Below are 25,999 nucleotides of genomic sequence, written 5' to 3'. Positions count from 1 at the left end.
TGTATTTTTTCTGTACCACCTGGTGTCGTGTGCCTCTGATCTAATTATGAGCAAGTGTACACCATAAATCATGCTTCATCATCTTTGCCGACTTACGAGAAACGCTATTATGCGTTACTCTTGCTCTTTGGTGATTGCGTTGGGATTTAGATTTGCTATGCCTACACTGAAAAAAATATGATCTATCGAGCACACATTAAATTGATTTTCAGTTAATCTTGCTTTATACAATATTAATAAATGTATGAAAAACAGTAAAAAACAAAACAGTAACGTTAACTGTTTGAACATTTCTAAGTATTGAAAAAACGATAAAACTTTAGCTACTGTAAACAATAAAATTTACTGTCTTTCCGAAACAGTAAAATTTACTGTTTTGTTCGATAGGCTCATATGGAACTGTTCAAAGCATTAAACGTTAATGCAATTTCAATTGTTTTAAATGGTTTTTTTCTTAGTGTACTTGAAAAAAAAAACAATTAAAGTCACTGGTGTTTTGGAATATAATATTTTGATAGCCTGGAACATTACGACTAAAATTTCCCGAAATCGTGTTTAATTTCCACGTTGCATAGCAGTATCATTTTAGTATAAAATAGCCACTTGAGTTTTTTTTTTGCCTGTTACCTTTTTTGTCACTTTTGTGTTATTTCTAGTCAGAATCGAGAGCATTTTTTCTCCTTATAGGAGAAAAAAAGTGGCCCAATTTTTCCATACACTTTTCAAAGTTTCCTTTTTGTTCCCACCATACAAAATATAACACAAAGGGAAAAAAAACTCTGGGACATTTTTTTATTCCATTAGGATCGAAACAGCTCGTGATTCTGATTAGAATACTAAAAATATGAAGAAATTGAAAATTAATGAAAGTGTCATTTTTAGGGTTCCGTAGCCAAATGGCAAAAAACGGAACCCTTATAGATTCGTCATGTCCGTCTGTCTGTCCGATTCTGTCACAGCCACTTTTTTCCGAAACTATAAGAGCTGTACTGTTCAAACTTAGTAGGTGGATGTATTCTATGAACCGCATTAAGATTTTCACACAAAAATAGAAAAAAAAGACAATAAATTTTGGGGGTTCCCCATACTTAGAACTGAAACTCAAAAAATCTTTTTTCATCAAACCCATACGTGTGGGGTATCCATGGATAGGTCTTCAAAAATGATATTGAGGTTTCTAATATCATTTTTTTCAAAACTGAATAGTTTGCGCGAGAGACACTACCAAAGTGGTAAAATGAGTGTCCAAAGTGGTAAAATGTTGAACGAGATCTAGTAAGTAGTTTTTTTTTAATATGTCATAAAGGAACCCTTCATGGGCGAGTCCGACTCGCACTTGGCCGCTTTTTAAATGCTCACTTAGCGATATTGGCGAGGGATCTGACGACCCAAAGTTTAAACAGAATATATTCATTTCAATTCAATTATGATGGTAAAAACCAGCACGATGACCAAATCTTCCGTCGCAAAATTCGCGCGGCGCGCCAAATCTTTTGCTTCCTTTTAAATTCCTGGATTTAAGGGCTTAACTATAAAGTAATAACCATGTATAATCCAACAGCTAACTCTTTACCTTGATCAAACTTGCCAACCACGGTTACCGTAACATTGTAATTTTACGCCAGCAATGTGTACCTAACATGAAAGTTTAGGTAACAAATCATAACTTATAGGCCCAGCCTACAAGAAAGTTTTAATATACTCACCCCGCATGTTCGTATTTGTTTTATAAAGAACCACGTCGAAAGCGGTTAGTTTATTTGGTTAAATAGTCATATTGTGTGCTTGACGTACTTTTGTTTTGTTATATGGTTACGCATTTTAAGTGGTAAGTTGACATCACTACACTTGCTTAATATTTCTTATCCAGTAACTTTGTTGCCTTTTGTAACGGGGTTCGTTTGCGTCAAATTCGGTAGTTCTGATTTTTTGCAGACTTGTTTATGATTATGATGTTGGCTCAATGAATAATCCAAGTTTGTGACCTCGAGCGCCGAACGCTACTTTGTTAAAATACGATAAAACCGTACATTTTTTTACATTTGGGCTATTATAACCTAGTTATATGATTATAACTAAAGGACTAGTTGTTTATAGTTCCTCCTCAAGGCATTTCTAGATAGCACCTTCTCAGCTCTTTTTTAATACCACTTGTGTGGGTTTTAATACAGCAAGCGATTATTGTAGCATATGAAAACAGGGTATTCCAATGATTTCTATGCCGATAAAAAAATTGCCTATTCCAAGCAAGCCAAGCCAAGATGACAATCATTGACAGAAAACGCCATTCGAAACTCAGATAATGTATGGGAATAGTCACGTGGCTTTTCGTAGGATATCATCACAATACTTTGCTTTTCGTTGGTGTTTCAGGTTGTTCCATCCTTCTACTGTACAGATGAATGTATAAATTACATATTTAATAATATGTATTAAGACCGTGTCGTTGAAATGATATACAGATATTCTCTAATAAATTATGGAATAAAACTTGGTGGAATTCCGGTAAAACTCGTGCTTTGATGTGAATTGTAATAAATGTCTTAATTTTACGAAAACGTTTTTAATACTCAGAAATAAGGTTACTGTCTGGATATTTCTATTTTCTGTCTATTTTTATATTCTCGAACAAATTTTCTCATGACAGACATATTTGGGCGTAGGCCGTTCTCCCGCTGTTTTCTTTTTAGTTTTTAAAATCCATATAGTTCATGTAAATCAAAGGAATAAATAGGTGGGTAGGAATACATTTGCAACAACGATAGCGCAATAAAGTAATAACAACCGCATGGATAACAATACATTGGTGAGAAAAGGGACGTTTCTGACAATAGGTACCTACCTACACTTTTGTTCATTGTCGATGAAGACGATGTCTTATTGTGTAGACAAATGTGTCAGTTGCGCCTTAACGACAAGTCAAAATAAGTCGTCTTTTGCTTCATAACGACACAAATGTAGAACATCAAGCAAATTCGAAAGAAAGTTCATTCTCGGATAATTTGTATTCCTGTCTTTTACGAACTTTTCTGAGGTTTAATTAAATTACAAAGAAATCTGTCGTTTCTTCGTCTGCCCGTTTATTAACTGATGTTTTGTATGTATTAGTATAGTTTTAAGTTGTTTAGCTTGTAAGTATAGTTGTATTATAAATGCTCTCATTTTACATACATCATGGTTTTCTTCTAGAAATAGTTGGTTTTGTGATAAAGATTGCCATTCTTTTCTTATGACTAACGGCCTTATTCGAACTTTTATACGTCAAATATTAGGTCTAGACGGATATGTCAGTGTCAAAAGTGACGATTTTACTTGAAGGAACGTCACTTTTAAAACTGACATATCCGATCCATATCGTATCTAGACCTAATATTTGACGTATCTCAAAGTCCGAATCGTGCCGTATGTTATGTAATTTAGTTTAAATATTATTCATGGCCAGCATCGAAATATTTTTTACAATGTTATAAATACAGTTCCCGTTCAAAAATATCTGACATAGTCTTATTGTTCTTTGAAGAGACATATCTATTTTTGTCAAGTTATTAGATAACGGTAAATGCTTTTGAAGAGTTGTCTGATACGGTACTTTTGATGCCGTTTGTGAAAAGCCGCTCACACTGATGGAGATTAATCGTGTATATAAGTATATAAAAGCGTGTATATAGCCTTAATGAATTTAGCCAAAAGGGGCCTGGTTTAGATCCTCGGGCTAAAAGCATACTTCACTAAATTATACAGCGGCCGTGTTTTACTTTCTAGTGACATTGCATGCGGACGATATTATGCTAGTGAGTGCTTAGCGGTCGTCCACATATTACGCTACAGCAACAGGGGGGAGGGGTCATGCCAAAAGTGACAGTACATGTTAAATGAAAAATCTTTATATTCAGGCAACTATGGGCCCATCAATAAATACCTTAAAACTAGCAACAAACCGTTACGCAACTTGAGGGTAGGCACAATAAGAAAATATGTAGAATATAGCACTAATAACTACTTTGGCCAAAGAACTCGTAAATACATACATTATACCGAAGATTTTTAACAAACTAAGCCTAACAATAGAGCAGTCCAGTAGTAAACAGATTTTTAAAGAAAGATTAAAAACAATACTCTTAGATAATATGATCGATACATAGTACTTATATTTCTTAGATATATAGATAACTAAATAGTTGTGTAAGTTTGGATAGGTATCACTTGGGGTCACTTGTAGGTACAAGTAAGCATTGTAAATTAATCATTTCACTCAGTACTCACCTACTAAAATAAGTTTGTACAATGTATGCGTAGGTATGACACAACATTGTTAGCCTTATTTTGGAGCGCACTATTCGCCAACAAACTGTCCACAGTTTGACGAAAAAATATGTATACATACCACTTAAGTTTTCTCTTGAAAAAAAAAAAGAAAAATAGCATACATATTATACAATATATCAAAAAAATTAAAACACACACTATGGCTGCGATGCATTTCGGACGCCGCTGTATCAGGGAGCCGGCCGCGGAACCGCCGAAACTTGACACCCTTCGGCCAAAACTCCGAAATGTCAAAGAGATTTTGTGTGACGTAATTAATGGATGATGGCTTAGTTAATTTTTACTGGGAAGGCTTATGATTTTAGCAGTCTATGTATGAATGTATGAGAGCGTAAAAATCGAAGTTACGCTCTCATTTAAATATGACATGCTTAAATTTCATGAAACTTGACATGGACATTTACGTAACATATATCTATGTTCGATACCTGTCTTCGTGGCTAAAAATTGTTATACAAAGAAAATAAAGCGAGTAGAATTTATGTATGCAAAACTTTGGCGCTCATTTTTTGGATTTTTGTAAAGATATTCATAGTATATTCCCACAGTAGTGGTATGATGTTTATGTCGCATGCAATGTCTTTAGCTTTTATTATAACAAATGTAATATCGTTTCTGACGCCTTACAGGCCAATTCGAGTTTTAGTTATTCGATCTCATTCCAATACGATACTGATCTGTCAGTGTCAGAAGTGACATTTTTGGTTGAGGAAATGTCTCTTTGGCCACTGACATATCGGTATCATATTGGTATGAGATCGAATAACTCAAACTCGAATTGGCCCGTTATTCAATATTCCACAAACGCATCAAACTTTAACGTTACACTCTTAAACATTAGCTGCACTCAAAACTTCACATGGCTCAAGTGCACTTAGAAGCAATATTAAGAAGGTTTATGGCTGCACCTGCCAACCGAATGAGATAATGATGAGCGTGGGTACAATGTAGGTTTTATTGTGGGAAATATAGAGTGCACGTTTCACAGATCACTTGAATCTAAGCCAGCAAAAAATTGTAAAAAAAAAATAGGGTATTATAATTTATAATGTCCTATATTTTTTTTCAACAACGGTGACCCAAATTAAACATTGTGAACGTTGTCTAGCGTGAGCCCTAATGTGGCTGGCCAGGCCGAACTTGCTCTTAAATACCTACTCTATTGCACGCGTGACAATAAAGTTGGCCAGCTGCGTTGAAAGTGTACACGTAGGAGAGCTCTCTAGGTCTAGCTAGTCTCTCTTTCCGTAACTGGCGTTTTATCTGGCATCTAGGCTGGAGAGGCGGTTATCTTCAAATGTTTTGACACCGTTATGGATAGTGGAACGCCAAGAAGACCTCCTTCCAGCAAGCTCCTCCCAACGCTCAGGGTACCCACTTAGGGCGGCACGTATTGCAACCCTATGAAGTACAGAACATTACGGCCCAAAGAATCTGGAATTTCCTGGATTCAACGGGCGTCAGTAATGAACTTTAAAGGGCTGTCACAATAGATCAATGCCTGGTCGACGTGGCACTCAAAGGCCCACAAACTACAATAATAATAAACGATCGATGGCGCAGGCGCTTAGATGCCATTTGAGCACGTCCTTGTTGCTGACCACCGTTCTTCCGCTTACCCACCGCCAACACTGAGTGGAGAACAGCTTTAGGCTAGTCATTCACGATGTAAAATATATTTATAATTTTTTTTTCGCACAATACAGTCAACAACCCTAGCTCTATTTGGACTTACGCCCTATTGTCCCTATTGTACTTGTGTCTTTTTTTTGTTTATTCGTTGCTGTATTTATTTATTTTTAGCGACGATAAATGACTTTTTTTTTACTTCGAACAATGTGTATCCAGGGCCACAAAAGAAACAAAGTTTATGGTTCTGAGTCTATAAGGGTTAGTCAATGGCAGTTACTATGACGGTGCGATTATAGCGCTGAAAGCTTCTTATAGCTTCCGAGAACTCTCCCACAGAAGATGAGTTGATGGAACTTAAGTTTTATAATGTCTGGCAAGAAATGTCAAAGAAATGACGAGGGGGCTAATGCAGTATTGTACTTTCTATATCGAATTCGTGCCCATTTGAATCAACGGCCATAAAAAATTCACACGGAATACAGGTTTTTTAAATATTGCTCCTCCAAAATGATCGGATATTTTGCCTTTCCTATGTTACTCTTCTATTCTAGTTCTATCTTTCATCTTATCGTTACCCTAAAAGGTTAAAGTTGGCTCGATGGAAAAAAATCACGATAACATGTCTGATGAAATAGGTTTAGCGAGGTCTATAGGGGCAGTCGGGGAAACTTGCCCAGGTGGGAGACTTGAACCAAGACGTGCCAAAATCCGAGTATTTTATCAGCACTTCAATATCACCTTACCTAACGATACCTATGTACATGAGACAAGTATGCCAAAAAAGCCCTTTCTGCCCTAGCGTATTTTTTAAGTATACTTATACACCGGGTTTTGGGTGCGGGAATGTTTAAAACAAGCCAAAAAATGGGTAGAAAATGTAAACACAGAAAATATTTTACCATTTCTAAGCACGTTTGGAGCTTACTACCTATTATTAACCTTTCAAGCAGTTCGACTCTGGAACTCTTTACCTCCGAACATTAGGCGCGCTCAATCTCTTGCTGTATTCAAAAAACTACTTGAAGAAAATTACCTATCTCTCCCTTACTGTTTGAAATACATAGTTATTTTTTACTCTGTGGTTGATATGTTGCTGTTATATGTTGGTATGTTTTGGTTTGTGTCTTATATATTTATTATATGTGTCTATTTGTAATTTCTTATATGTCTATGTTTATTTACCTAAACTGTGTGTATGAAAGTTTCATAACGTTTTTTATGCGACACCTACTCTTTTTGATTAATTGTTTTGTTTCCGCTACCCAAAGTTGGAAAAGATCGCTCTTTAGCGATAAGACCGCCTGTTGTCTGCCACTATCATTAATCAATAGTTTTCTTTAAGCTGAGGGCCTACCGCGAACCACGTTCGACGTGTTGCCTCTCTGTCGCACTTGTAAATTCGCACGTAATTGTAACAGGGAGGCAACACGTCTAACGTCGTTCGCAGTAGGCCCTCTGTATCTTTTAAAGAGTATTCTATCTATCTGTCTATTAATTCATACGATGGTATCGACCAACAAAGTTACAACTACCTACGAAAAATCATTGCCGTATCCAAAACCCCCCGGGGTATGTTAATACGCAAAGAAACCCTACCACTTAGCGACTCTCTCAGCTACCTTAATATTGAAGATTTTTCCGTTAATAAAACAAAGACGGAACATTCGCCTGTAATATTAGGCTTCCCCCTCCGCCCCGCGCAAACAAGACGCCCCCTCGAATTCTAATATATACACAGATCGCTTGGGCCTTAGATGGAGCATGTGGGCCATTTAACTCTTTACGATTCATAAGAGTGTTGTGAAATATTCAAAACTGACTATCACTTTGAAATAAAGTTCAAAATCAGGTGTGAAATATATTCCCTCTGCCTTAAAAAGGCTTTAAGTTGTACACTACACTTTTTTATATGAAATATTTTATGTAGTATTTACTCTTTATTATAAGCAAAAGTGTACCAAGGATTATATTTCCAATCGTTACCACTTTTCATATACTTTTTATGACGGTAGCTAAATGGAAGGGAAGAAAAATATATAGACAGTTTGGGACACTTTTTCTCCTATTAGGATCGAAAGAGCCCGTGATTCTGAGTAGAAATAACCTGGAAATTCCAAAAATTGAAAAAAAAGTGTAGTGTACGTATAACTTTAAATAAAATGGCCCATGTAAGACTACTCGCTATCATCACATCATCCTATACTATCGGCCCAATTCGAACTTTAACATACGTCAAAAATCTCCTAAAATTACTATATGAATTGGAAATGTCATGTCAAAGTCAATGTCAAAAGTGATAGTTTTTATTTGAAACGCCAGTTTTGACACTGACATATCTAATCCATATCGAATATTTAGCAAATGTTTGACGTAACTTAAAGTTAGAATCGGGACGTATGTTAATTTTGGAAGCGCAACTGGGTTATAGGTCACTAAATCAAATCATCACCTTTGCGTCTATTGCAGACGATTTATGGTGTAACATTGAGGAGACACCGTTTTTGGTGGATGAATAAACCGAAACATAGGACTATGAAGATTTATTTGCTGATTGTATCCTTATCCGCCTACAGGCGTCCTTTTCTATTGTGAATAATCACTTTTAGTTTTATTTAAAATCTTTGCTTGGCCCAACTGCTTATTCTGCGAACTGTGTACTATACCTAAAACTTTCGTCAAAATTAACAGTAACGATGCCATTACAATCAAATGATGAATGATTTCTAGTGTAATATGGTTTGTTTTTGAGGGTACAAACTTTGAAATAAAATGAGTATCAAAAGGGTAAAAAAATATTCAGAGCGCCTTTGTACACCTATGACGCTCCATAATGCGCAGTCTATTGGAGGCAGTCCATGATCCAAATATCTGATTCCTAAAAAAAGCGGCTGCCGATCGTCTCAGGAAATTGAGTAGAATAAGCGCATCGTTTCTGCTTAATGGCCTTGAAGAATAGTTACTTATACGTTGATTTATAAGGCAATCCCTCATGTATGAAATATTTTTTATGCCGTCGACCTATTTAGGGGAAGTAGAACATTCTTATAGGGGCAGTCACGTGATGGTTTATTAGGAGGTCAGAAAACCGCCTGGATCTATCATTGTACGACCTGATTTTAACCTACATTATTTGATCATGTATTTTCATCTACCCTCAACTGGATTAAGGAGCCATTTGAGGGTAGATTTTATTTACTTTTATTTAAATACATAAAGATATACCCCCTTATTCATAAACGTCTAATAAAGTTGACAAGCCGCTAATAATCGTCTGTCCCTTTCCATCATACCAATAGGTCGGAAAGAGACAAACGAATAATAGCGGCTTGTCAACTTTAGTAGACGTTTATGAATAAGGGGGATAGAGTATAGGTACTAGACTGTTTGTGACTTGTGAAGAAAAAAAAACTTTCATATTGATTAATTTTAATTGTTACAACAGTTAGTAAAAGTCTAAAATCTGTCATACCGCCTGCCGGCCTCTCGACCCAGTCCCTGGCGGCCCGGCTCCGTCTCCCTATTCATACCTATTATTAGCAATTAGTTACAATCTTAACTAGAAAACACACGAGTGCGGCAATATAATGAAAAAAGCACAGTGTAAATATCTAGGATTATGAGCCTTAAAGCGATTCAATAAGTTCCAGGTTACGTGAAAGTGTGTTGCAGTTTTAACCACGGGGCCTTTAAAAAAAATGGCCGCCAGCGACGAGAAAAATGCTTCATGGTAATACGGAGATCTGTAAACAATGCAGCACGCGGCGTTTGATATTAATGTCTACTATTAACCTGGAGCGGGCGATAACTCCCGCAAGAGCGATAGAAAAGCGATTTGTTTACGTGTGTCGGGTGTGTCGTGAAATATCGCGAAGGTGTGCGCGCGCGTTTATGGTACGCCATCTGCGTTGATTGGTTGATGGGCATGTTAAAGTGGCCAGTTTTGACGTCATTTTCGACTTCATTTTATTTATTGATTGTCTCGCTTAGCGAATTTAAAGTTTTGTATACTATAAATAAATAAATATTATAGGACACTCACACAAATTGACTAAGCCCCCACAGTAAGCTCAATAAGCCTTGTGATGTGGGTACTTAGACAACGATATACATAATATACAAATACATAGAAAACACTCATGACTCAGGAACATATATTTATGCTCATCACACAAATAAATGACCTTACCGGGATTTGAACCCAGGACCATCGGCTTCACAGGCAGGGTCACTACCGACTAGGCCAGACCGGTCGTCTAATTTAATAAAAAGCGTTTAATTTTATAAAAGATAGCGTTAAATGGTATTTAAAAAAAATAACTGCTCTTACACTACACTGTTAAGCATATATCTACCCATGCTTACTCTTTATTTATTTTACACATTACTATATTGCTGAAATACATTTTATCTATTTCTAACAAACATATGTGAAATATCAGGTTTAAAAGGTATAGTTATGGTATTTTTTTTTGTATCCGTTGAAGGACAGCTTAAGTTGTAGAGATTTTTGGAATAAATCTTTGCCCATCAGACGCGTCTTATGTGATAATCTGATTATAAATAAACAACTGCCAATTATTGTCCTTTTAATATCTTTCATAAACGAAGCTACCCAATTAAAAACGTAATATTTCCTGTGAACCCACTTCCCGGGCATTACAGAAAAATGTACGTTTGTTGCTTTTCGATTTCCCGCTCTTCTTTTTTTTTCACACCAAAGCTCCTTTGAGGGAAATCCGCTTTGTTTAGCGGCCATTGTTATAATGCCGCCAAGTTCACTGCTGCCGTCCGCGAAATTAAGAAGCGTCTCAAAAGTCATAGGATTACACACGAAAGTAGATCACGGTTGTAAGTTCCGACCGCAAATTTAAATTGGTTACACTGCTTTCTTTATTTTTAACCTTTTTGTCTAGTCTCGAATGCCATTCATTTAGTGTTAGTAGACGGTGGCATGTTATGATCGTTATCGCTCTTATGTGGAGTGGTTAAGATTGATTTTAGTTTAATTTGTTTTGGAAACCCTTCAATGAGCTTATGCCTGGCGCCTAATAAAATGTAAGGTCCTTATGGATTTCATAATTTAACGCTGAATTTTTATGTTTCAGGGTGTGTGGACAAGTTGCCAACCGTTCACGCTCCGTAACGTAGCGTAGTTATCTCTCTCTATCACTCATCCATATTAGTGCGACAGAGACAGTTGCATTTCGTTCGCTACGGAGTGTTAACGATTGGCATCTTGTCTACGCACCTGAATAAAACACCATTCATTTACGTACAGTTAAGTGTAGATAAAATGTGATCCCGTTTTCCTGTCGTTTGATTGATTTGAGTTGTATATTAAATTAGAATTATTCTTTATTATGAATTTATTATTGATTGCTGTGTTGAAACGTGAAAAACATGAAAATTATTTTTAAATGTAGTAAATATTACAAATTATCATTACAACTTTATAATTACTTGGCTAGCGTCAAATTTTTTAAACAGCTTTACTAACCATTAGAATCTAGATAAAAGTTTTGGAGCTCATCTGAGGAGGAAGGTAGCAACGGCATATGGCGGCGAGTTAAAAATTGACCATCCAGAACATTTCAGGATATTTCGTTTTTTCATTTGATATATAAATAAAAATTCTACGGCATTCTTATACAGATTGACCAGGTTCCACAGTAAGCTCAAGAAGGCTTGTATTGTGGGTACAGACAACGATATACATAATTGCATAATATTTGACGACCGGTTAGGCCTAGTGGGTAGTGACCCTGCCTACGAAGCTGATGGTCCCGGGTTCAAATCCTGGTAAGGGCATTTATTCGTGTGATGAGCATGGATATTTGTTCCTGAGTCATGGGTGTTTTCTATGTATTTAAGTATTTATAAATATTTATATATTATATATATCGTTGTCTAAGTACCCTCAACACAAGCCTTATTGAGCTTACTGTGGGACTTAGTCAATTTGTGTAATAATGTCCTATAATATTTATTTATTTATTTTAATATACAAAGACAAATATATATAAAACACCCAATCAAACGTGCTCATCACACCAATAAATGCCCTTACCGGGAATCGAACCATTGACTTCATAGGCGGGGTCACTACCCACTAGGCCAGACCGGTCATCAACCTTATTTAAACATATTTTCACGACATCGAATTTGCACGAACTCTAGCCCCTAAGGCTCAGGTGGTTACCAAGTTTAGGGGTCGATAGTTTGACCACTCCATACTGTCATGTTAATACAAAGTCTAGTGTACTGTGTTCTTTATGTAACGTGCTTTTTTATGTACAATAAAGTTATTATTTATTTATTATTTAACCCTCATAACCCTAACCCTATGCAAATCTCAATTGGACCCACACGGATTTAATAATGGTCTTTTTTAATCCCGGATATTTTAGCTCCCACCCTACTTATTCGAAGAGCTCGCACTTGTATTAATAATCATACTGGTATTTCAGTATAAATTCCTTATATCGAAATACATAAGCTTCAAATATATTCCGTCTGTGCGTTTTTATCAAAAGGGGGAAGCGTAAAAGGTGTCGTTTTATATGAGAATCTCCGAATACCTGTAATTTTATTATTGCTTGCCAATATGCGAGTATTTGTTTATTTTATTAAGAAAAACCTTTACAATATGGTAATTGAATACGTTCCCGATGTGAAAGGTTTTATGAATATATGGATCGTGAGTCTTGTAAATGTAGTTTTCAATACATATAGAAATAAAAAAAAGCTTAGCTAGGTATAAACACGCGCAAAGATCGGATACTACTACAGATTTTAGTTAAACATTACTAATTAATGAATATTATATTATTTGCAGCGGACATGAACTCACGACCAACTAAGCTACCGAACGTTGTCTGAAGTTGATGAAGTTTCCCAGATTTTTCTTTTACGTCTTGGCAAGATATACGGTTTTTTTTTTATCTTTTCTATAACAGTTAAAAGGAGCTCGATATAATACCAACAATTCTTCAATAGGCGGACCATATTAAATAATTTCAATGTCGTTTATAACTGCTGCAATATAGGTTTAAACTACCCAATTATTTCTCCTTTCAAGCCGAATAATTTGTGTCTATTTTGTAGGAAAATGCTACCTATAAATAAGATTCCACATAATATATGGGTATAAATAGTTTACCCTAGGCCTAGGTACATTCGCCATCAGATATATTAGAGGTGTTCACAAACATGTGTCACTATCATTAGGACGTTAATTTGCGTGCTCAGATATTTTTGAGCACCATGTCCGCTCCGATATATCTATTGGCGACTGTACAAAACAGAATCTTCCATTATTTTATGCTTTTGTTATCAGTTCACTACCAATCAAAATAACTTACATTTACATGTTTCCTTACATTTAGATCCGATATTCTTTCACAAAATCATATACACGACCACAATAGACGATATGAGTGATGATAGTATGCACGTCAAAGAAGTAGATATAAATCTTTTTATAATCGATATGCCCGATGTTTATTTATTGCACAGACACTCCACCAGATATCGAGTTTTTTTTCTCAATAACAATAGATGATTTATGGTTTCTGTAGAACGAAGTAACAGCCACGAGTTTTATATACACCGTGGGAGCCCATAGAATCCATCTAAGCTAACTTTGCATTGATTTGAACTGAACATAGTGAGTGAGTGTCATTATAAAGGTCATATTTTCATAGAAAGTGGACATTGCCACGCTTTGTCTTTTCAAATGCCATGCACGGTTAGTTCCGACTTTAACCTGACAGATATTAACTATATAGGTATTCCTGGCAGCACTAATCGTTAACGATGACACATCATCCTAGGCCCAATTTTGCTTTGTTAATTTGATTGATTAAGCATTTGTTGCCATAATAATTTAATGTCATTCATAATCTTTTTCAATAAAACTTCGGGTAACACTATCTACAAAAATATCTTAGTGACAACTATTATTAGTGACATTTGTGAGTCGATCTGGAGAGTGGATCGATACCACGTAGATTTTATGACATTTTTTTTTGTAAACAAAGATCTAGTTATGTAACTGTTTTTAATCAAAAAGAATATTCAATTCTTATAAAGCGTTTTTCGCTTGTACACCTACGTATTTTGTCATATAACTTTGTAAAGTCCAATTATTACCCATTTTTATGCTGTTATCGATTTTTATTTCTCATTCGATTTGGATGAAATTTGGCTTGTTTGAACAGTTTCTCATTTCGAGTGGAATAAAAACGAAAACCCGATTTGTGACAAAAAAAAATCCGTCAAGATACGTAACTACCATACGTTTTCGTAACTCAGTGAAAGATTTTTATCATATAAGTACAGTGAAATGGCCTTTAGTAGGTATGTACAGAATAGGGAACTCTAACTATCCACAAAATTTTATTGAAATCTGACAAAAAAATTGAAAATATCAAAATCTCATCCTCATCCTCTGGAGTTGCAGGCGTCCATAGGCTACGGAGACTGCTCAACATCAGGCGGGCCGTATGCTTGTTTGCCACCGATGTAGTATAAAAAAAATCTAGGTAAAGTTTGTCCGCTCATTCGGGCCCACTCTGTAAACAAGCGCACAAATTTCGATGTATCGAGTTTCACAGCTTTTGTACCGGTTTCGCCGGGCCGAGCAAAAAGTTGAAAGCTATGGTGCCTGACTAATTGTTGCATACGGCAGTTTTGTTGCCCAACCCTTTTAATAAATGAACGTGGACACAGTGTATGAGCTAGGTGCAGTCGGTAAAGGGAATTTCTTAGTAAAATTTTATGTAAAACTAGCCACAGGTCAATCTGGCAAGACAGCTTTTCTCAGTCGAAAAATGCGGTAAAATTTTAAAATTGTAGACTCGAATCTACAACGCAACTTTTGAATTTTGCGCCTTTTTCCAAGATTTGCAAGCTCACAGTCAGATATCTGAATTCTGATATTCATTTTACCTCAGTAAACTATCGAATAAAATAAATATGATTAAACGTTATGAAACTTTTGAAGTACAGTCATTGGCTCCTGTTTCTGCAGAAATTGCTGCCTTAAAATAATCTTGAAGGGGCTAATTATTAAGGGGAGTATTTCTGAATACAATTCCTAAAATTTTACACTGACGGTTCTGCTGGCAGGCATGTAATAGCAGGGGACAACTATTTGTTGTGCCTACTACTGAAATAGTACATTACGATACAAGTGTGGAAAGTAGGAAATATTGTGCAACGTTTTCGGTAGTGCTTGTTACCGCACTAGGGCACTATTACGTTAGGTTTTGCAGTTTCGCTCTAGAAGACAGCTCTCCTACTTTTGCAGGATTGTAACGACCTTGATAAAACTACTCCTATGATCATGCATAATCATTTAAACTGTCATCAGCTTGAATAATTATAACTAAAATATATTTTATAAAGTTCCCTACTGACAGTAACCTGTTTACTGTGCTATACCCGGGCCTCATATTAAACTATTACCATAGAGCCGCTAACTTTACTGATTGAAAATTAAGATACTATAATAGTTTGTTCAAAAATTATCCTCTTTGAATACCTAATGATGTGGAATGAGAGCAAAATACTTTAACATTTATATTGTAAATCCAAAGGCAATGTATATCAAGATGTTTATAATTGACTTTGAATAGATATAGAATTAGGATATAAAGTTGTGTAAGTTATTAGATATAAGTTAAAATCGAAACCAAAAACAAAACCTAAAAACAAAAATACGACGACCGCTCGCGTTCAAACGATAACTATTTCCAAACAGACGAAACGGAAGAACTTGAAGAAACCGAACCTCCGGAAGTGTACCTACAGAATCTACCAAATATACCAAATCTCCCGAACCTACCGAATCTACCAAGCCTGCCGACCCAGCTACCTACAGAAGAGAGGCCTATAATAATACCCCCTCTGCCGCCTGTCAACGATTCTGGCAACATTTATATCCGATATTTGACCCGTAAGTTGACTAACAAGATTTTAGTCTGTTTCAGAAGCTGTTCTGCAAATGGTGATGTGTATTATCTGTGACCCAGTTTTCTGAACACAACTGTTACTTGGTTGTTTTTCGTGATTTTTTCTCTGGTTTTGATATTTGGTTAATAACTATAACTATATGGTATTTGGTTGTTGGTGGTTTGTTTGGATGTAATGCATTACATACCTAACTACTTGTAGTATATTATACACTATTTGAACATGGTTTACAAACTAAGCGTTGGTATTTAAAACTTTATTTGATCTAGATAACATTCATTATGTAGTCTTCGTTACTTACTTACAATGTAAAATGTCGTTTCCAATAATTGATTAAGCACTTAAGCTCTAATGAAACTTACTAGAAGCTATAAACTTTTTTAATAACACAATCATTGGCTTATCGATCACTATAATTTGTAGGACAAAATAATAAATCACGTAATAATATGCATGAGTGAGAGCATTGCAGATGGAATGAAACAGGTAAGTTGCTTTTGAGGATACTTAACTTCAAGCCAAAAGGGGCATTATGAATTCGCATCACGCCGCAGTTGACTTTTCTGGAGCAACTAAGTAGGTAAACTACCTAATGTTACCTAAAGAGGAGCCATTTTACGCCTTTACGACGCTGTTCCAATACACATTAAAAAAAAACAATATATATTTTAAGAATGGTCGAACTTAACTCTAATTATACTAATCGTTGAAGGGTCTTATTCAAATATAAAGCAGTAAAAGTCGATTAAATTCATAATTCCAGTAAATCGAATGCCATATTCGAATATGCTAATGTGTTAATACCAACTGGTCCCGTCCGTAACGATTAAATGAGCGTTTAAATACCTCCGAATATAAATTTTCACTTATATGCGATGTAAAACCGATTTTGGGCGGACACGTCCAGATTATTGTCATAAATCGACTTCGCTAGGGCTGTTGAGCTATTATTGTTTACTGTTTTTTTTAGAATTATTAGTCGCTTGTTAATAACTGTTCAGGTAAATGGTTCGTTAGAATTATGCAGAAGGAAGACGGCCACTAGAGAAGAATGACGAGTTGTGAAGCTTGTCACCTATGGTTAAAAACATTACCACGAACTCTTAGTGAAAAATTAAATGATAAAAATGAAGCCGTAAAGGACTGTTTTTAGTAAGAGAAACATAAGCTACCACCAGACAGATAAGATGATTACCTTGGGAAAATATGCTGATCAAATTTGGGTAAGACTGGAACAGACCTCTGGTCTAGAATAAATATCGCATCTAGTTGAAAGGAGGCCTATGCCTAAGTGGGCGCTCACAAATTGACGATGACATTGATATACAAAGGGATCACAGGGTAAAACAGCTGTGCTTTTTCGATAGGTATAACATATCTCTTTCAAGCGACCGTTATAATATAATACCTAAACATAAACCAAAATTCTTTTTTGTCTTGTAACTCTCAAAAGCGTAAATAACTAATTCTATAAAAAAAAATCCTAGGGTTTGCGACCAGCTTTGCGTTCACAATTTACCTGCAAATGTGATATCGCACAAATAATCAGGTTTTGCAGCCCTCAATAGTGCAACAATGCCTGTTTTGCGCGATCGCTGTAAAGTGGGGGCCTTAATGAAATGCCGCCGCACTAAAGTAGGTAGGCTTGCTTCTGCATTGGTTGTGTGAGTTGATAGAATTCTAGCAAAACCAGCATAACGTGACCTAGAGAACTTTATAATATGGATAAGGGCATATCTCTTTTATAGTGGTTTTATAGATTTCGCCTGTGATTCAAGCTATATTAATGGCAGCCTTCAATTGAATGCGATTTACCCCAGTAACCATTCTGATATAATTACCAAAGGATGCAGTAATCAGCCCGTTATTGATTCGTATTCATTATGCGACAATGTGAGCAATGTTGCGGTAATGTTCTGAAATGCAGTCGCGATGATAACAAAACTTAATGATAATGTATGAAACTTAAACGGTAACAGATAAATTTAATCCCAAGCTGCTTTTAAAGGCATTTGAGGGGATACAGCTAGTTAATTTAGTACTAAAAACTCTAACCACGCTAGGTACTCTTTCGAATTCCTCAAACTATTTGGGCTGCAGGATGTGTTAGTACTTACATCCAACCTACAGTTGATAAATACAAATAATCAATACTGTTCCTACATAGATAGTAAATACCTGTATGATACTTTAATGGAATCAATATAGTGTTTTATACGCTCAGTTTATGGTATGATAAAATGCTTAAAATACACAACGCTTAACTTTAAACGATCTGCCACCGCAGCAGATGAACGTTAAAATATGATGTAACGACACGATCTTCAACGCAATCCGTAGTTTCCATTCCAATCAATTACGTTCGTTTTAATACGTGGCCATTTTTAAATTTAAACAGCGGACGGCGGACTCAGCGTTGGTTTTACAATGGTGTAGTCCAGGGCTCAATAGTCGGCTCCATAATTTAAATCTGTACGACTTCCGACCAATAGCTACTGAGGCCCGATAGTTCGTATCACAGCGATTTTGCTTCGCTGAATAATGGATACTCAACAATAAACGATACCAATATATACCTTTGTTGAGCGGTGTACGGATTTTTTGAGCAGCTTGGTTTATAAAATTTTGCTATGATTTTGATTGTATGCGCTTCTGTTAAATATACCTTGAATTTTATATTTTGAAGAGCGCGAAACATGCTTTTCACTTCGCTCGTTGTCGTATTACATTGTTAAATGAGTTTTTACAACATTTTATTTATAAATCGCAAATTTGCTTCATCTATTATCTTATCAGTCACTCAGATGTACCTATAAATATGTGAAGTATAAAAGGTTGGTAATTTATTAGAAAGCACTACGGTATCCGAAATTGATATCTTTTAACTGTCAAAGCTAATACGCCAATTGTCGAGTTTCCATCAAGCCCAGGCAATATATTACCTAGAATAAAGAACATTCCCGCAAATCCTATTTTCATCTAGCGGTCTGATTTAATCCGCCAGGCTAAAACTCTTTTTTATCGAGGCGCGGGGCACGTGCCGCGTTTCAATTCCACGCCAGGACGTGACCATTCACGCTGGTCCGTTGAGGAATAAACACATCCGTCAACCTTTGGGGGATTTTTGAACCCATGTTTTGATTACCCTTTGATCAGAAGTCGGTTGGTGGCGAGACATTTTTCAGAAAAACTAAACTGAAAAGTTTGGAAATAACGCCACTACCACCAACACTATTTAAACTACTTATACCATGTTACCGCGCAGTTATTTTCAATTTCGTACTGGGATGTGGCCATTCACGGTGGTCACTTTAGAAACAAACACATGGTCTATCAACCGTGGGGATTTTTAAACCCATTAACATTGGGTCTTAATGATCAGATACCAGCAAGACATTCCTAGGGGTAGTATTAGCTAAACAAATAAATGAGAGGTTTGCATCTTTAGCCGACGCACACTTGATATCGCTTGTATTTTTTTTTATGTGAGCTACCTATCACTATACATTTTATTCGTTTCGATCCTCGATTATGTATCCGGTTACATTGTAACGTAACATTGAGATATGTAGCCCTGTGTTATTAATTCAAGGAAACCATACTAAATACAAACTAGGGTTCCGAATAGTTATCCGGGTAATATGTCAAGCAGATATAAGATTCATTCCGAAAATTGATTCTAGTAATGGTGGTGTTACGGGAATAAATTTTAGAGGTTTATTCTAATCTGTATTGAGTAGCTCATCCTGATATTTTTAATTGTAAAGGTAATATAATTTTGGCTGGCAGTATAACTTAATAACGAAGCCAAGAAAATACCGTTAATATTAAGGAGGCCTGACCTTTACTCGACAGTGTTCCAGTTATTACATACAGACTGGAAATATTAATAGAGAAGAGCTTAATAAATATCTAAAAGGTGATGAAATTTTAATACTTACCATCATAAAGTAACATTGGGAAGAAGATAGGGTAATAATGTTCGCCGATGTTTATCAATCGGTTTTCGGGTAAGTGTGAAAAAACCGAGTTAATTAAGATTAACTTATATATTAGGATACAGCCTAATTTTCCCTATAGGTTAGAACGTGAGTTAGCATTCGCTTTTGTAAAAACTTGTGCATGCGCCAATTCTTTGGATTAAGTTAACAAAGCAGACCTCGGTTCCCATTAGGATACCAACCAAGAAAAATGTAAGATGGGGAGGGTCAGTGGTCTTCTTTTATTTATTTGAACTAGATTGCAATTTCTTAAAACAATTCTATTCAAGATTCACGAAGATGCTAAAATTTCCACACTACATATTTAATATAATGGTCTCGATGTCTTGCTCGTGCCTTTATTAGGTGTACTACTGGATCTTAAGCTGACGGTAGATCACCTCTAGGAATGCCATTCGTTATATGCAATATAATCCGTTTACATAGTTTTATTGTATGAGTTACTAGCGCGGTAACCGAAGATAATATTAATTTGTTACATTATTAACGTAAAGACGCTGCAAAGCAATCCATCACGAGTCCTTTCAGTTCTTGAGGAAGATGCAGTTTGTTTGTCATCTCGGTTGAATATCCATCTTAGTCGCACTAAATATAAACGTTCAACAAGAAGTTAAGATAATGGTCGCATGCTTCCTAAGATTACTTACAGCTCATTATTAGACAGCTCTTTATAATTAAATTAATCTAATTCAAATAAAAATAGCTCCTGCGTTATAACTTTTCGTCCGCCGTTGTATCTTAGACGAAGTTTTTTAAGCAGTGTTTGTTGACAGTGATCACAGAACTGTACTGTGATGTGACCACGCATATTTGTACAATGAAAGGCATGATCCAGCTTACGGTCGAAGTTTTTTATGAGATAGATTTAGAAATCAGGTGATCTTTAAGAGAACCATGCGGGTCGACATAGCTCAGAGAGTTGCCGAGCTCAATGCATAACTATGCTATTGAATTGATGACTGCCGGGGGGTAAACAAGGTTTTGTGTGTTTACTTAGCAAAAAAGGAAAATTTCGTGTCGCTTGATGAGGGCAGCGTGATGCATTGTTGAGATCGTTGAGGCAGGCCATGGTAATGCGAACATCATGACATATCAAATTAAATTGGAATACAGCAACATATCTATACAATGTAACGGTATAGGGCATAAACCGAAGACTAAGGCCTATATGATGGAAATACAGGATACCTAGCACGGCATCAGGGGACGGAGCATATTGTTTGACTCCCCACTACGCTCAAAGCTAACCCACCTTTTTTCACATATCTCTAATCTAAGCCCGCCGCGGTGTCCGTTCCATGAATATTTTAACTGGACCGCCGAAAATACGCCACTCTTTCGTTTATTAATGTCACATCGGCCCCAAGGGAGTGACCTCTACGAACTAAATGGGATTTCATTTTCTAGTTCAGAAATCAAACGGTTCTAGTGCGAGTGCCCGAGTCCCTTCGATATTCGTTTCGGTTCGTTTAGGCGTTTCAGTAGGCGCGGATGGTGATGTTGTTTTCCACCCTACAGGTTTGATCAATCTTTTGATTTATTGGAAGAAGATATAGGAATAGAAGCAGCGGGTTTCTATTTCTTTCTTAAGTAAATCGCAAATTATGTAAAAGAAGACCATTGCCCTGAAAAAACGTCGTTAACAAGTACCTTGTTAGTATTTTTTTGCTATATTTACTTACAAGTAGGGAGAGTAGAAAATCTAAAGTGCAGTTAAACAATGTTAAGGCACGTGTATACCATCAGTGTCAAAGTAAAAAGTTATCTGTAATGACCTTGGTGGGAGAAGCCGGCTCTTTTTCTTCGCAGATCACTCAAAAGTGCCTCAAGGGTCTTGATAGATTGTCCTATCAGACCGGCTTTCATACTTGAAGTCGCGCTAGATATATTGAGTGATAGAACTCGTGCTAGCAGCATTGCAGTTGATTGCAGATTGTCCGTCGAGCCAAAATTCATTGTGCATTGGTTCATTTATAAATCCAAGCTAACAGGATTGTATATCCAAGTATTACTAGTTAAATAGTAGGTAGGTTTGTAGTAGAATATACTTACCAACTGCTATAAACGGGTCTGTGAATCCTGACTCACATAATTGTTTCGCGGGGCGCGCATTTTTCCGTGAGATAATGCTATTAATCTCGTCGTAATGAAAATGTAGCGTGTTGGCGTCAGCGGCGAGCTAGGGTTGCTACACCGTGTGTTGCAAAAAAAATGTTAATATAAAAACATGAAACAATATCTATTAATTGGTCCTAGGTATCAGTTGCGAATACAGAGGATTGGTTCGATTCCAGCCCTGGGCACTGGAGGCCTTGATCACTTTTTCTTTGGTATATGACATCTGTTTCAGTTTTTGTAATAAAGACAAATTATTTACAGAAGTTCTCGCTTGCAATCTAAAGGAACCCGAGGTCTGCTTTGAAAACTGAAACCAAAGAATTGTCGCATCTCATCGAGAAGCGCTTACCATACTTACTCAACGCCTTACCTGCAACTATCAGACAGGAGAAAAATAAAAATAAATTTAAAAGAGCTTTGATCCAACATTACCTTGGTACTCTTGGTAGCATTTAACACATAACTATCCAATTTTTGCCTCTAAAATTAATTAGACTTTATGATTATCATGTACCTAATCTAGTATAGACCCACGGGACACAGTTTTGTGGGACGTTGTATTTAATATTAAGACAGTATCCACTGTATTTTATTGAAATAATAAAAAAAATGCTATTAGTTCCGTTTTCTCTGCAATGTTTCCTTAGTTTATATAATAATGCGACTGTTCTTGTTAACCGTGTTTAGAGTTGTGCCGTTTTCGATAACGTTCTCCATTTTGTAAGGAAAACGTTCTCGCTCGATAATATTTCCAATATTAAACGGAGAACGTTCTCGAGAACGACACAATTCTAACCGTGTTTGTAATAAAGTTCCAAGAGCGCCAGCCCTGCGTCCAGCAATGCATTAGGGAGCAATTTTGCCGGATGCCGTCACATTCGCTAGTGGGACTCAAAAATGGACCAATTACCGCGGTTTCACTGGCTTCACACGGTAAAACGGTTAGCGGGAACTCCTCAGAGCGTGATTTGCAGAATCGCAATGGAGCGGCACTTCAATTAACTTCTACAAGTCACAATTAAAATTAAAAAAAATCGAGTTTCTGACAAAAAAAGTCTTCAATCGATTAAACTGAAATCGAAATTGATATTTGGATCGGAAGCTGCAAATTTTAACAAAATATATTTATTGATGTCTAAAAATATTACATACGTATAGAAAATAAACATACGGGCGTCAAGAGGATATATCAGCTGAGCCCCTTTTCAGATTTGAGATTTTTAGGTAAATATCTTTGTCGCGCTGACGGGAACGGCTGCTAAAATTTGTGCGATAAGGACAACTGCAGCTCAGGCGAAAAATCCTGCGTAAAAATCTCAGAAATCGAGGTTTCATTCTCGTCATTTTCCTCCTTCAAAACTTAACGAAATCGTAACGAAATTTTGGGAACAGTACCCCTAGTGTAAATTTAATCGACATCATAACGTGACGAACGCGTTTGCGTTAAGTCTCATTTTGTATAGGATTTTGAGTTTCCAAAACGTCCCGCTTGGTGCGCTCTTTCTAAATCCAATACAAAATGAGACTAAACGCAAACGCGTAAGTCACGTTTCGAAATCGAATTTATTTACACTAGGGGTACAGAATGAGAAAGAAATTATCTGTGTGTTTTGTTTTTTACGTTTATTGTAGCCGATTTTGTATGCTAGGCGTCTGTTTACGGCGCATTTATTTGGCCGTTTTTAACGCTGTTTGAAGTAACCTAGTTTTTTTGAAATAACCTAGTTCGTACAAAAACAAGAATATCAAAAAAAAGTCAAACGTACAGACTCGGATACGTACTGGTAATATTGAACTCATAAAAAAAAACATTAATATAGGGCCACAATCCAAAGAGGAAAATGTCGAGAACGTTTGAATGAAGAAATGACCACTGATGTATCCTCTTAAGGGGCTGTCAACACCCAATGTCCTTGAAATTGATGTTACTTAAACAGTTTTTTAAGATAGACTATTTGTTTTAGTCAAGTAAGAAAAATATATGTTCATATTAATTATATTTCAAAGACCGTGGTTGTACTCGATACATAATTGAACGAAATCGGCTCGATAGAAAATAATTGCAAAGATTGGTCTTAAAATCACAATTAAACGGTTCTATGTCTTTATTGTTTTGACTTATGGGTCTGCAATTAAAATCACAATTACAAAACATTTATATCTAAACCGCTAACGAGTAAAATATTACACTAATAATCCACTTTTTTTTTGTTATATAATTTTCTTATTATTCCCTTGCCCAGGCCCAGTAACATGCGACAGTGCTATCTCATTTACTCCGATACAAATAGACAGTGTGCGCGCTTTAGGTATCGACAGCCTCTTAAGTAGAATATAAGCATACTTGGTTTTCAGCGGGGCGCAGTCCCATATCGTGTTTAGCTCAGACTTATGAAAATAACATTGAAAATAATCCACGATGTCACCAAAGCAACGCAAACTAGCACATCCTATTGAATATTTATTCAAGCTGCTTCTAGCCCTTAATTTATTCATCGTCGAAAATAGGGTCCGAATGGTCCAAAACAGTAACGAGTAGTCCATAGCTCGTAAAAGAGGACCCTTGTGGTCTTATACATAATTCATCAGTGACTTGGCGCCGCCACGGTGACAGACAAGAGATGGACAGAAAGAGCACATATCAATTATGTTCACAAAACAGTTTAAAATCATGTTATTATATGGTCTCACCAATGGTTGTTTTCGTGAAAAATAAATGCAAGAGGCATGTAAAAACTATAAATCTACCTATTTTTTTATATATAATTTCATAACTCTAATGGTAGCAATAGGTACACAGCTATTCTGATTCAGGCAAACGAAAATGATTTAGTTATACCTAGAGCGCGATAATATACCTCGTAGTGCTGAGTATTAAGGATGACACGCTAGACCGGGCCGAGGCATCCGCCACGTCATTTTCTATGACGGCTGATCGGTGATCACGTGGTGCTTTCCATAGAAAACGAAGTGCCGGAAGCTCCGGCCTATCTCCGGCCCTCGGCGCGATTCGAGGAATGAGATACGATAACGATAAGTTCTGGTTTAGATAAGTTCTCATTTAAATATCGTTTGTATGTCGTATAATTGACAGAAGCAGCTCGATTCCGGCAACCAATGTCACTTTGACGTTAGAAATATCGTAGATAGATCTTATTGGGATCACAGCGGAATCGAAATAAACATCAATTTTGACATGTTTAGTTATCGATCTTTTAAAGATCTTTCCAAGATCTTAAACGTGTCTTGATCATTCTTCGAATCGGGCCGCCTGCTAGCGTAAGTCATCCTTTAGATTTTAAGTAGACGCGACGTGCATTGTAAATCTCTTACTGGATCATGGAAAAAAATCAGAGCGTTTAATTTCTCTAGTGACAAATTTATTTTACTCTCGTGTTTGTGAATTAGTTTCACAAGAGTTATAGTCCCTTAAATTGAGGGTCCCGCATATTAACATACATATGGCCGGCATAGATTAGTTTTTATTAGATTTCGCACTATGATCTTTAGAGATAAAATTGTTATCATACTGTTATTACCATATCATAATTATGAATTTTGAATTTTCAGTGAAAGTAATAAAGCAACAGTAGCAGCTTTTGAAATAATTATTATAATTGTGAAATAAATACAAAATGTTGTTTAAGCTGAAAGTATATACCTATGTGGCTACCACCAGTTCGGCACTGACATAAAGGCTATCGAGAACGTTACTTACTTTCTATGCATCTCGCTCGTACTCGCATATAAGTGCGAGCGAGATGTATAGAAAGTTAATTACGTTCTCGATAGCGTATATGTCAGTTTTGACACTGTCACTGTCAGTGACTCATGGTACGGTTACTAATATGTGTAAGGTGTGTTTTTTAAAGTCAGGAAAGAGATATTATCATGCTAACACCGTAACTATCTATAGTGGAGATGGTTTTCACCCTAACTTTTTTAAA

At 36.2% G+C, this 25,999-nt stretch overlaps 1 protein-coding gene across 5 annotated transcripts in view; it reads left to right on the top strand.

Moving 5' to 3' along the window:
- LOC133523806 (tyrosine-protein phosphatase Lar) overlaps positions 1 to 25,999 on the top strand; it is a 701,140-nt gene that overhangs the window by 504,106 nt on the left and 171,035 nt on the right. For 4 of the 5 annotated variants that reach the window (XM_061859541.1, XM_061859540.1, XM_061859544.1 and 1 more), the window contains exon 6: positions 15,722 to 15,916. The exons of the other annotated variant lie outside the window; for it this stretch is intronic. In XM_061859541.1, coding sequence (XP_061715525.1) covers positions 15,722 to 15,916 — 195 coding nt within the window. The remainder of the gene's footprint in view (positions 1 to 15,721; positions 15,917 to 25,999) is intronic. 5 annotated transcript variants of the gene reach the window in all.

The sequence above is a fragment of the Cydia pomonella genome, chromosome 12 (genome assembly GCF_033807575.1).
Source record: "Cydia pomonella isolate Wapato2018A chromosome 12, ilCydPomo1, whole genome shotgun sequence".
NCBI lineage: Eukaryota > Metazoa > Arthropoda > Insecta > Lepidoptera > Tortricidae > Cydia > Cydia pomonella.
The sequence above is the reverse complement of the archived record's forward strand: the minus strand, read 5'-3'. Positions and strand labels throughout refer to the sequence as shown.